The sequence below is a fragment of the Macaca fascicularis genome, chromosome 1 (genome assembly GCF_037993035.2).
Source record: "Macaca fascicularis isolate 582-1 chromosome 1, T2T-MFA8v1.1".
Classification (NCBI taxonomy): domain Eukaryota; kingdom Metazoa; phylum Chordata; class Mammalia; order Primates; family Cercopithecidae; genus Macaca; species Macaca fascicularis.
This window is the reverse complement of record NC_088375.1, coordinates 70659370-70672116: the sequence shown is the minus strand read 5'-3', so window position 1 is coordinate 70672116 and position 12747 is coordinate 70659370. Positions and strand designations below refer to the sequence as shown.

General features: G+C 40.2%; 1 protein-coding gene across 6 annotated transcripts in view; it reads right to left on the bottom strand.

Annotated features, from left to right (window-relative positions):
• The window catches only part of FLVCR1 (FLVCR choline and heme transporter 1), a 36439-nt gene that overhangs the window by 17318 nt on the left and 6374 nt on the right, over positions 1-12747 (bottom strand). The window contains exons 3-5 of one of the 6 annotated variants that reach the window (XR_012432892.1): positions 12522-12648; positions 6947-7061; positions 4309-4449 (exon numbers count right to left, since the gene is read on the bottom strand). Coding sequence is in view for 2 of the 6 variants with exons in the window: in XM_074036035.1 (XP_073892136.1) it covers positions 6974-7061; positions 12522-12648 (215 nt within the window). In the remaining 4 variants the exon portion in view is untranslated. Of the gene's footprint in view, positions 1-4308; positions 4450-6930; positions 7062-12521; positions 12649-12747 lie in introns of those variants that run through there. The other 5 variants (XM_074036035.1, XR_012432902.1, XR_012432904.1 and 2 more) reach the window with 5 other exon arrangements.

The following is a 12747-nucleotide window of genomic DNA, read 5'->3' as shown; positions in this document are numbered from 1 at the left end:
TGAACAAACACTTGTCAAAAGACATTCATGTGGCCAAACATGAAAAAAAGCTCAACATCACTGGTAATTACAGAAACGCAAATCAAAACCACAATGAGATACCATTTCATGCCAGTCAGAATGGCGATTATTAAAATGTCAAGAAACAACAGATGCTGGCAAGGCTGTGGAGAAAAAAGAACACTTTTACACTGCTGGAAGGAGTATAAATTAATTCAACCACTGTAGAAGACAGTGTGACAATTCCCAAGATATAGAAGCAGAAATACCATTTGACCCATCAATCCCATTACTGGGTATATACCCAAAGGAACATATATCATTCTGTTATAAAGATATATGCACATGTATGTTTACTGCAGCACTATTCACAATAGCAAAGACATGGAATCAACCCAAATGCCCATCAATAATAGACTGGATAAAGAAAACGTAGTATGTTTACACCATGTAATACTATACAGCCAAAAAGAAATGAGATCAGGCCGGGTGCGGTGGCTCATGCCTGTAATCCTGACACTTTGGGAGGCTGAGGCAGGTGGATCACCTGAGATCAGGAGTTCGAGACCAGCCTGACCACCATGGTGAAACCCTGTCTCTACTAAAAATACAAAAATTAGCCGGACATGTTGGCACGTGCCTGTAATCCCAGCTACTCGGGAGGCTGAGGCAGGAGAATCACCTGAACCTGGGGGGCAGAGGTTGCAGTGAGCCGTGATTGTGTGCACTCCAGCCTGGGCAATAAGAGTGAAACTCTGTCTCAAAAAAAAAAAAAGAAATGAGATAAATGTCCTTTGCAGGGACATGGATGGAGCTGGAAGCAGTTATTCTCAGCAAACTAAGGCAATAACAGAAAACCAAATACAACACATTCTCACTTATAAGTGGGAGCGGAATGATGGACACATGGTGCACGAGGGTGGAAACAACAAACATTGGGACATTTCGGGTTTGGGGGAGGAAGAGCATCAGGAATAATAGCTAATGGATGCTAGGCTTAATACCTAGATGATGCCTGAGGTCAGGAATTCGAGACCAACCTGGCTAACATGGCAAAACCCCATCTCTACTAAAAACACAAAAATTAGCCAAGTGTGGTGGCACTTGCCTGTAGTCCCAGCTACTCGGGAAGCTGAGGCAAAAGAACCGCTTGAACCCGGGAAGTGGAGGTTGCAGTGAGCCAAGATCACGCCACTGCACTCCAGCCTGGGTGACAGAGTGAGAAACCAACAAAACTGATATTGCAATTAACTTAATCATTTATATATAATCAAGGTTTTTGTTTTTTTGTTTTTTTCTCAGATAGAGTCTTGATCCGTCACCCAGGCTGGAGTGCAGTGGCACGATCTCAGCATATTGCAACCTTTGCCTCCCGGGTTCAAGTGATTCTCCTGCCTCAGCCTCCCGAGTAGCTGGAACTACAGGTGCACACCATCATGCCCAGCTAATTTTTGTATTTTCAGTAGACACGGGGTTTTGCCATGTTCGCCAGGCTGGTCTTGAACTGGCCTCAAGTGATCCACCCACCTTGGCCTCCCAAAGTGTTAGGATTACAGGCGTGAGCCACTGTGCCCAGCCCCAGTAAGCATTAAGCGATGTGGTACAAAGACACCAAAACTCCACAGATACCTGAGTGCTCACTGAAGGCACAATCTAACACTCTCGCTGGTGCTATTTTCTTCCTCCCCTTTGTCTATTCAAATCCAACCCACTCTTCAAGGCCCAGCTCAACCACTCCCTTCTGTGAGACTCTCCCTGCCATCCCTAGGCCTTCCCTTCATTTATCCTTTCTCAATGATAGGTCTCAATGAAGGCCTTCAGCATGCACTTGCCATACAACTTATCTTGTGTTGTTATCCTTTTGATAAATACCAACTGTAATGTTGCTTACTTTTCGGACGTTTATATTATCTCCCCAGTTAGATGATCAATTTCCTATGGACAGAAATCATGTATCATGCCTCTTTCTAGCCACAAAACATCTAGAGCACTACTATACATTTAGTTGGTATTTGATAGCTATTGATGGAATAAATAAATAAAAGAATGAACACCAAAATGAACAATAAGTGAGGCAAAGATTAAGCTAGCTCTTGCAGGATTGCTTACAGAAAAAAGAAGCACATTTCCAGTAAAAGAAATATTGGCACAAAATTACAGAGACTAGAATTAACAGTGTATATCATGTGGAGATGTGTCTGTGTGTGTGTGCTTGTGTATGTCTGTGACAGGGGGTTAGTTATAAGTGTGGCTGAAAGAGAATTTTGTATTGGGAAAGTGAGTGATAAAAGAGTGATAACAAAAAGCCAGGCCAGATGCGGTGGCTCACACCTGTAATCCCAGCATTTTGGGAGGCAAAGGCAGACAGATCACGAGGTCAGGAGTTTGAGACCAGCCTGGTCAACATGGTGAAACCCTGCCTCTACTAAAAATACAAAAATTAGCCGGGCATGGTGGCATGCACCTGTAATCTCAGCTACTAGGGAGGCTGAGGCAGGAGAATTGCTTGAACCTGAGAGGTAGAGGTTGCAGTGAGCCGAGATTGCGCCACTGTCCTCCAGCCTGGGTGACAGAGCGAGACTCTGTCTCAAAAAAAAAAAAAAAGAAAACAGCCACCTTAAATGACAGGCAAAAGAAATTAATTTGCTCTACTATTTAACAATAAGCCACTATATTTTCTCTGTATCTAATTAGGAATTTTAGGTTTAACCTAAACAAGAAGGTAACCAGCAAAATTAAGAAAACGAACTATGTCATGCAAAAGTATTAATATATAAGGATGAGATGATACGGCATCTGGGATTTGCTTTAAAATATTCCAGGAAAGGCTGGGCGTGGTGGCTCACGCCTGTAATCCCAGCACTTTCGGAGGCCAAGGCGGGCAGATCACCTGAGATCAAGTGTTTGAGACCAGCCTAGCCAACATGGTGAAACCCTATCTCTACTAAAAATATGAAAAATTAGCCAGGTGTGGTTACGGGCACCTGTAATCCCAGCTACTCGAGTGGCTGAGGCAGAATTGCTTGAACCTGGGAGGTGCAGGATACAATGAGCTGAGATCGCACCACTGCACTACAGTCTGGGCAACAAGAGTGAAACTCCGTCTCAAAAAAATACATTCCAGGAAAAAAAGGGAGGAAATAGATGAAGCAAGAATGGCAAAATGTTGATAACTGTTGAAGCGGGGTGATGGCATACACAGGACATAGGTATATAGGAATTTATTAGATTAAATGTTCAACTTTGGTGATGAGTAATTTCTACTTAAAAAAAAAAGAACTAATCCTGGTAAAAATAGTTTAGGTCAGGACTTAATCTGCTATAACTTGTAAAACATTTATGTACCAGGGTTTGTATCCCCAAAAAATGTGAAACAGAGAATAGCAGTGAGTGATTTCTGGAGGCAAGTAAGACAGAAATAGGGAGTGCTGGTGTTCACGTAAATGGTGTTAACACAAGAAACAAAGAATGAACTGTCAGAAAACTCTGAAGAAAACCAAGTGTGTTGGTGTCTGTAGTCAAACGTACAGTGTCAGGATGAATACCTGTCAGCTATCCTGAAAGATCTGGAGAGAGAGAATTTTCTTAGATGTCAAAACGGGTTAAGGTGAGTTCCTTAATGTCTAGTTTTGACTGAGAAGTCAAAACAGATGCCAGCTTGCAGTGTCAAAGAAAGGTATTGCTGATAGCATTTCCCACATGCTTATACAAGTATAACTATAGTTCACAAATGGCCTAAAACACTCCATGAGAACTCACAAAAGAAGACTGAGTTTCTCTATTTGAGAACTACTTTTCTTTCTTTCTTTTTTTTTGAGATAGTCTCACTCTGTTGCCCAGGCTGGAGTGCAGTGGCGCCATCTTGGCTCACTGTAACCTCTGCCTTCTAGGTTCAAGCGATTCTCCTGCCTCAGCTACCCAAGTAGCTGGGATTACAGGTGTGTGCCATCACACCCAGATAATTTTTGTATTTTTAGTAGAGATGGGGTTTCACCGTGTTCACCAGGCCGGTCCCAAACTCCTGACATCAAGTGATCCACACACCTCGGCCAACCCAAGTGCTGGGATTACCAGCGTAAGCCATCATGCCTGGCCAAAAACTACTTTTTAAAAATTATTATTTTTAAAAACATGTAAGAAGATCCATCCTGGATTTTCTGCTTTTAGTTTAAAATTTAAATTCATGATTATGCTATAGAGTTAACAGGCCAATCTCATTGAAGTTCAAACCACTAGGTTAAATGAAAAGAATTCACAACGCTGAAAGGCTCACACAGACATTAAAGAAAGTACAAGAAAACCACTTACCATAAGTGATCAACAGAAGGACAAAAGGAATGTTTTTAAACAGGTTTCTTATTGATTTCTTATAGGAGTACTCTTCAGGGGGACTGTCTTGAAGAGCTGCTTGAGCCTGACTTGGTGGATACCGAGGTTTTTCTTTGAAGGCTGAGAATATATATAAAAAGATTATGTATATTTAATATATGTATGATATGTTGTTATATATTACAATAAGTAATTAATTATATGTATCTTCCTTAGTGAGCAGACAGAATACAGTCTAAGTTTAAAGAGGTAGTATAAGTCTTTTATGGTGAGGGTTTTCATTTTCACTGATTTCTAAGTGAAGTATAACACTGTCATCTCAGTTCTCTGAAACTGACTAAAACTCAGAGATATGGCCAATTTCACATAATGAACTGCAAAACCATCAATAACATGCCACAACCTTGCTGACTGATTATTCTATTTACCTAAGAAAGACTAATTTTTACTACATCAAATATTCAACAACTCTACTTTTAAATTCAGTTCAATTTGTAATTAGAGATAAACATGAAGGCTGGGCACAGTGGCTCATGCTTGTAATCCCAGCTCTTTGGGAGGCTGAAGCGGGAAGAACCCTTGAGCCTGGGAAGTCAAGGCTGCAGTGAGCTGTGATTGCGCCATTGCACTCCAGCCTGGGCAACTGAGCAGGACCCTCTCTCCAAAAAAAAAAAAGGAAAATAGAAGAGAGAAATAAAAAATCAGATATGAGGAAGCCAATATACTATTGAACTTTTAAAGGACTTGAGTTAGTAACAATTTTCTTCTGAAATTTGATATAAAGTTTATCATCTGATCCAACTGCACCTCTGGGATTGAAAAATTTCAGGTGGATTCATGGAAGCAGAGCTAGGTCTTACTAACTCACTTGAGCTGCATATGGAAAGGACAGGGGTAGAGCTAAGAGACATAAAAGTGTAGTATATGGTGTCTGATACTGTAAGTTTCAGCACTGTCCATTTCTAGTTAGAAATTTCACAGCCATCCCAGGCACACATCTAGAGACCACCTTTTAGCTGTGCAGGAAAGGATCAACCAACTTTCCACAAAAGATGGCTATAGAGAGATTTCTTTAGGATTAGGCTAACCAGAAGTCAAGACTAATTCATAGGCCAGGCATGGTGCTCACTTTGGGAGGTCAAAGTAGAAGCATCACTTGAACAAGACTGTTGCTAGAAAAAAATTGTTTAAACTAGCTAGGCATGGCAGCATGCACCTATAATCCTAGCTACTTGTGAGGCTGAAGTGAGAGGATCGCTTCAGGATCACTTCATTGAGCCCAGGTGTAAAGGCTGCAGTGAGCTGGGATCATCATATCACTACACTCTAGCCTAGGTGATAAAGCAAGACCTTGTCTGTAAAAAACAAACAAAAAAACACAAAAAACTATTTACAGAAGGGCTGAACTGCTAAAATACGGTACAGCAGAAATTAAAATCTAGTCTTTGTATTGACTCCAAACTTTAAAGTGTCTCAAAATTGTTAACTACAATAGTAGGAAAATACTGTACTTCATTGAATCTAAAATACTCTAATGCTTGCAGTCAATGATCTTGCCAGGTATCAATAGAAGGTTTTCACATAACCATGTCTCAATTACCACAAATGTTAGATGCCACTGATTATTAAAGGCATCTTGATTTCAGAGATTTCATGAAAAAAGTATACCTCGGGATTGATGAAACAGGGTAAATTCAAAAAGAAAAAAGAAGCCTGGCACAGTACCTCACACTTGTAATCCCAGCACTTTGGGAGGCCGAGGCAGGTGGATCATTTGAGGTCAGGAGTTTGAGACCAGCCTGGCCAACATGGTGAAACCCCATCTCTACAAAAAAATACAAAAATCAGCCAGGCATTAATGGTGGCACATGCCTGGAGTCCCAGCTACTCGGGAGGCTGAGGCAGGAATTACTTGAACCCAGGAGGTGGAGGTTGCAGTGAGCCACGATTGTGCCACTGCACTCCAGCCTGGGCAACGGAGTGAGGCTGTCTCAAAAAACAAAACAAAACAAAAAAACAGAAAGAAAAAAGAAGGTAAATGGAATCAGAAAATAACATTGTTTAGGAATTTTTTTTAGAAATTAGGATTTTTCTGCCATCCTCAGCCAGACAGTAAGAAAAAACATTTTTTAATAGAAATTAGGATTTCTTTTTTTTTTTTAATTGGCTATTTCTTTCTTCCAACAAGGAAGACCTGCTTTGTAGTTTGAAAGAGGGTTATATCTGATGGACCTATCAACTGGAATCATTTGGAAATTTAAAAATAATAAAGATTTTGAGATTCTACCCAAGGCTCAATGAATCAGAAACTCCAGGATGAAGCCAAAGAAACTGTTTTAAACACAAAACTCCCCAAATGCTTTTGAAAACCAGCCAGGGAGAAACAATCACTGGGAAAGTAAGAAACGACCCTTAAAATTTACATGAAATACTGTAATTCTCTAATTTTCCCGTTTGCTGCTAAAAATGTTTTAAATTACAGTTCATTGCTGACCAACACATTAACTGTGATATAACTAAAACTTACCAAACTAAAATATACTTCTATTTTTACAGATCTCACAACTAATTAAAGTGGAGATATAACTCATAAATATTTACTTTTTAATATCCTTACATTGGAAGGCTGGTACACATAAAAGGTTTAAGTTGCAAATCCTCCTCTTCCTTTCACTCTATCTGATCTTGTACTGTTAGGATGTCTGTTGTCCTTTTCTGAGTCTCTTTGTATCCTAATCAGATAGGAAATATCTCTTTTTACTAAGATTGGTAATGCAGAACTCATATAGTTATAAAACGAAGTTTCAGAAAGTAAAAACTATGCTTACTAGGTAGTCATGGGTACTTAATGAATCTTAAGTCTCTTACTTTTTTATTTACCATGGCAAAATAAATCTAAATGGCTCAAATCTGAACTGAAATGCAAAAATGAAAATACTTCTGACTTCTGGCTGGGCGCAGTGGCTCACGCCTGTAATCCCAGCACTTTGGGAGGTCTGAAGCGGGCGAATCACCAGAGGTCAGGAGTTGGAGACCAGCCTGGCCAACATGGCAAAAACCTGTCTCTACTTAAAACACAAAAATTAGCCAGGGGTGGTGGGCGCCTTAACCCCAGCTACTTGGGAGGCTGAGGCAGGAGAATCACTTGAACCCAGGAGGCGGAGGTTGCTGTGAGCTGAGGACGCACCACTGCACTCCAGCCTGGTCGACAGAGTGAAACTGTGTCTCAAAAATGAAAAGACTTCTTACCAGTCTTTAAATCCACTACACTTATTTTTTTTTTTAATACAAGAGTTATCTTTTAGTTTCAGGAAGTCAAACTATCTTCTGGCAAAAAGCGAGCCTGTATTTACCAGCTACATGTTGTAGGAAAGTCGAACTTAAGTCTACTTGAAGAAAGAGAAACAAAAAGCCACAGATCTATGACCTTGTTTACGCCTAGCTGCTACTTTTAAAGGATGAAATATGGCTTCTTCTTTCTCCTTTGAAACAGAAAAATAATAGCTTTCTATTGTCTTCTCCCAACCAAAATTTGCACCAATAAAACAATTGATTATTTGAAGCAGTTATTCTCCACTTCTGGCGTTAGTCTTATAAAGTAGCCAAAATATTCTCGAGCACCACATTCAAACTTTTCCTCCTGTGATGAATATGTTGTAAATCTATTGCTGTTTAGGGCCACTTTTACTTCTTAAAATCATATTTTAACATTTTTAAAATTTCATTATTTGTCCCTGTGTGATTCAGGCATATATTACATATATTAGGTTATTAAAAGACAAATAAATGTTTGAATCCTGGCTCTGCCTCAGCTCACTGTATGACTTTGAGGAAGTAAATCCCTGTCTCTCGCCTTTACAGCTTTCTCATCCATAAAATGTAAATAACAACAACAAGCTGTTATGAAGATTACATGATACAATATATGTAAAATAATTCTGTAATTATCAAGTGCAACACAAAATATATTGTCTTTTTTGGACGAATATTTATTTAAAAAAATCAGAGACTACCTCAGGAGCTTGAAATTCTTACAGACTAAGTTAAATGTATTTCTGTTAAAAGTATGCAGCCGGGCCGCGCATGGTGGCTCACGCCTATAATCCCAGCACTTTGGGAGGCCGAGACAGGCGGATCACCTGAGGTCAGGAGTTTGAGACCAGCCTGACCAACATGGAGAAACCCTGTCTCTACTAAAAACACAAAATTAGCCATGTGTGGTGGCGCCCTCCTGTAATTCCAGCTACTCAGGAGGCTGAGGCAGAATGGCTTGAATCCGGGAGGCGGAGGTTGCGGTGAGCCGAGATCGCGTCACTGCACTCCAGCCAGGGCAACAAGAGCTAAACTCTGTCTCAAAATAAAATAAAGTTTATTTGTTTTTGTTTTTTTTGGGGGGGGCGGACAGAGTCTCCCTCTGTCACCCGGGCTGGAGTGCAGTGGCGTGATCTCGGCTCACTGCAAGCTCCGCCTCCTGGGTTCAGGCCATTCTCCTGCCTCAGTCTCCCGAGTAGCTGGGACTACAGGCGCCCGCCACCACGCCCGGCTAATTTTTTGTATTTTTAGTAGAGACGGGGTTTCACCGTGTCAGCCAGGGTGGTCTCAATCTCCTGACCTCGTGATCCGCCTGCCTCGACCTCCCAAAGTGCTGGGATTACAGGCGTGAGTCACCGCGCCCGGCCAAAATAAAGTTTATAGATATCTTGAATTAAGAATCAAAAGCAGCTGGGCATGGTGACTCATGCCTGTAATCCCTGCACTTTGGGAGCCCAAGGCAAGCTGGGAACAGCCTGGGCAACATGGTGAAACCCTGTCTACAAAAAATATAAAAATTAGCCAGGCATGGTGGCGCACACCTGTAGTCCCAGCTACTCAGAGGGCTGAGGTAGGAAGATTGCTTGAGTCTGGTCAGGAGATCGAGGGTGCAGTGAGCTGAGATTGTGCCACTGCACTCCAGCCTGGGTGACAGTGTGAGACCCCATCTCTTAAAAAAGAATCAAAAGTAAAATTATACACACATTATATGCTTATGTGTTTAAGTACATTAATATTAAATATTTTTATTGTGATTACTTTTGGCTTCTGTCATCCACTCAATTTAGTGAATCAGGAAAGGTTTTTTTTTTTTTTTGAGACGGGGTAGCGTGTTCTCGGCTCACTGCAAGCTCCGCCTCCCGGGTTCACGCCATTCTCCTGCCTCAGCCTCCCGAGTAGCTGGGACTACAGGCGCCCGCCGCCACGCCCGACTAATTTTTTGCACTTCTGGTAGAGACAGGGTTTCACCCTTTTAGCCAGGATGGTCTCGATCTCCTGACCTCGTGATCCACCTGCCTTGGCCTCCCAAAGTGCTGGGATTACAGGCGTGAGCCACCGCGCCCGGCCTGACAGGAAAGTATTTTAATTGACACATGAGTTAAATGACATAGTTTACTGCTCTGCTGCACAAGAACAGCTTTTAAATACAATAGTATTACCACTTATGCAAGAATCTGAATTCGAACAAAAAATAGGCTCAGTAAAAATTAAAATGATATATTTTTATCTGTAACTTTTATATATGGAGTTAAATTGTCTAGGCTTAAATCTGACCTTCAGTGTTTATTATGACCTTGGACAAATTAGATTTAACTAAATTCTGTGTCTCAGTTTCTTCGTCTATAAAATGGGAATAATATTGGTACCTTCCTCATAGAGTCATGAGGATTAAATGATATACAGCATGTAGTAAGCCTCTAAACACGTTTGGTACATATCAACAAACCAAATATTTGAGGATATAATAGAGTTCTCCTAATAGGAATAGTATTAGTGTGAAATTCAGTGGAATACTTGGGTTAATTCCTGGAAACACTAGATGGATTATACTCAATATAAGCTCCATGAGGGAAAGGAACAGAATTACATGGCATGAACCTTTGAGACAATATTTTAAGTAGACTGCTATCAATTTAGTACATGTCACATTGCTGAAAAACCTTAACAAAATTAAATTATTTTGTAAGAATTTGGTGGGACTTCCAAAGTAACTATGGGTAGAATTTAGAGAGAAGTAAAACCACCTTTTAGTAATTAAGGAACTTTATTTGGTATGGATTTTTAAAATAATCCAAAGTTTGCTCAACAGCAAATATTTGGGAACGAGGAAAACAAGTACATGTTCTATTTAAATGTCACAATTTTCAACTTAAGACTTTCATATCACAACTACATATTATCTTGCTTTTATAATATGTTTGGGATCATAAAATTAAAATTAGAGTCCTCCAAGCAAAAATTGACCAAGAGCCTTTTTTTAAAGGCATTTTTCCCATTATTTTCCCCTCATTTCTATTTCCATTCTCTACCTGTAGGCCATGAGTACATAATTAGTTAAGTACATAATTAGCTCTCTCTTTTAATTTCTCAAATAACAAAGGGTAATATGCCAATAGTCATACCTATTATTATAATAACATTCTTGGTCTCCCTCCTTCAACAAGTAAAAATCTTATATTTGTAGCAGTTTAAACATACACACATCACATGTATGATTTTGTGATATCTTACATACAACCTCTTACTTTCTCACTTCTTTCTGAGACAAGCAATTGAAGAGGATTTAAAAAAAAAAAAGGAAAACTGGAATTTATGTGAAGACACAAAAGCAATCAAAAGAAAGAGAATTTTGGCCGGGTGCAGTGGCTCACGCCAGTAATCTCAGCGCTTTGTGAGGTCGAGGCAGGCGGATCACCTGAGGTCAGAAGTTCGAGATCAGTCTGGCCAACATGGTGAAACCCTGTCTCTACTAAAAATACAAAAATTAGCCAGGCATGGTGGCATGCGCCTGTGATCTCAGCTACTTGGGAGGTTGAGGCACAAGAATTCCTTGAACCTGGGAGGCAGAGGTTGCAGTAAGTCGAAATTGCACCCCTGCACTCCAGCCTGGCTGACAGAGCAAGACTCTGTCTCAAAAAAAAAAAAAAAAAAAAAAACCCACAAAAAAATTAGCCAGGTGCAGTGGCAAACGCCTATAATGCCAGGGAGGGAGGCTGAGGCATGAAAACTGCTTGAACCCAGGAGGCAGAGATTGCAGTGAATCCAGATAGCACCACTGCCCTCCAGCCTGGGTGACAGAGCAAGACTCCGTCTCGATAAAAAAAAGAAAAGAGAATTCTATACTTTAAAAATCCCTATTGCTGGCCAGGCACAGTGGCTCATGCCTATAATCCCAGCACTTTGGGAGGCTGAGGCAGGTGGATCATTTGAGGTCAGGAGTTCAAGACCAACCTGACCAACATGGTGAAACCCTGTCTCTACTGAAAATACAAAAATTAGCTGGGCATGGTGGTGCATGCCTGTAAGCCCAGCTACTCGGGAGGCTGAGGCAGGAGAATCACTTGAACTCGGCAGGTAGAGGCTTCAGTGAGCTGAGATCATGCCACTGCACTCTGGACTGGGTGACAGAGCGAGACTCTGTATCAAAAAAAAAAAAAAAAAAATTCCCTATTGCAAATGGAAGGTCCGTTTATGCAAAATGTATTTCCTATTTCATCTAGCAAATCAAACATGGCTACCAGAAAAGTAGACTTAATAATTTTGGTGTTTTTTTTTTTTTTTAAGAATACAAATTTCTTTTAAAACTTTGCTAAACTGCTAAAATAGGATAGGAATAATGTGTCCTTTTTAGTAGTCTGCACATCACAAATATGCCATTCCCTAACTAACTGAAAACAAAAACCAATAAGTAGATTAGACATGTTGGAATACTTCATATGATACCAAGAGAACATTCTGCTCATTATATTAAGGGAAATTAAGTACGTGGGCTGACCTTCCTGTACCTGGATCCTGCAGTTCATCTACCAAGGCAGTCTCTATTCAAACACTCTAGAATGTTCAGCATACATTTCTTTGAAAACTAAGGATTTTATATCTGGAGATCATAAAATATGAATTTTCCATTACTATTATAGCCATTGTAAAAACGAGTATAAAAATTTTGAAACTCCAGCTATATTGAAATTATAAATTTGAATGATTAAAAGATAGCATTTCAACTTTATTAGTTATTTTCCTCTTCAAATCAATTTCAGATATGAGTGCCTAAAGGGCAATATTATAGTTATGCTAGCAGCTATATTACTTAAATAAACCTTACCTATCCTTTTCCCTGAAATCAAAAGTTTCCCATTAAAAATAAACTTTAAAAAGCAGACCTTCCCAAAGCTTCTTCCAAACTGATGATGGCTGCTTGCAGCTGATTTTGACTGACTGCTTCAAGAGACAGGCCCAGACGAGAGGACTCAGTGACGGGTGGTGGCAGCCGTGCTTTGCTGGAGTGGCCTAACAAGTAGATAGTTGCCACAGTTTGAAATTCTGCTGAACAGCTGCTGCCCAGGACCATTCACTAGTCAACATTTTCAGATCCAGTTAATTGTTAAA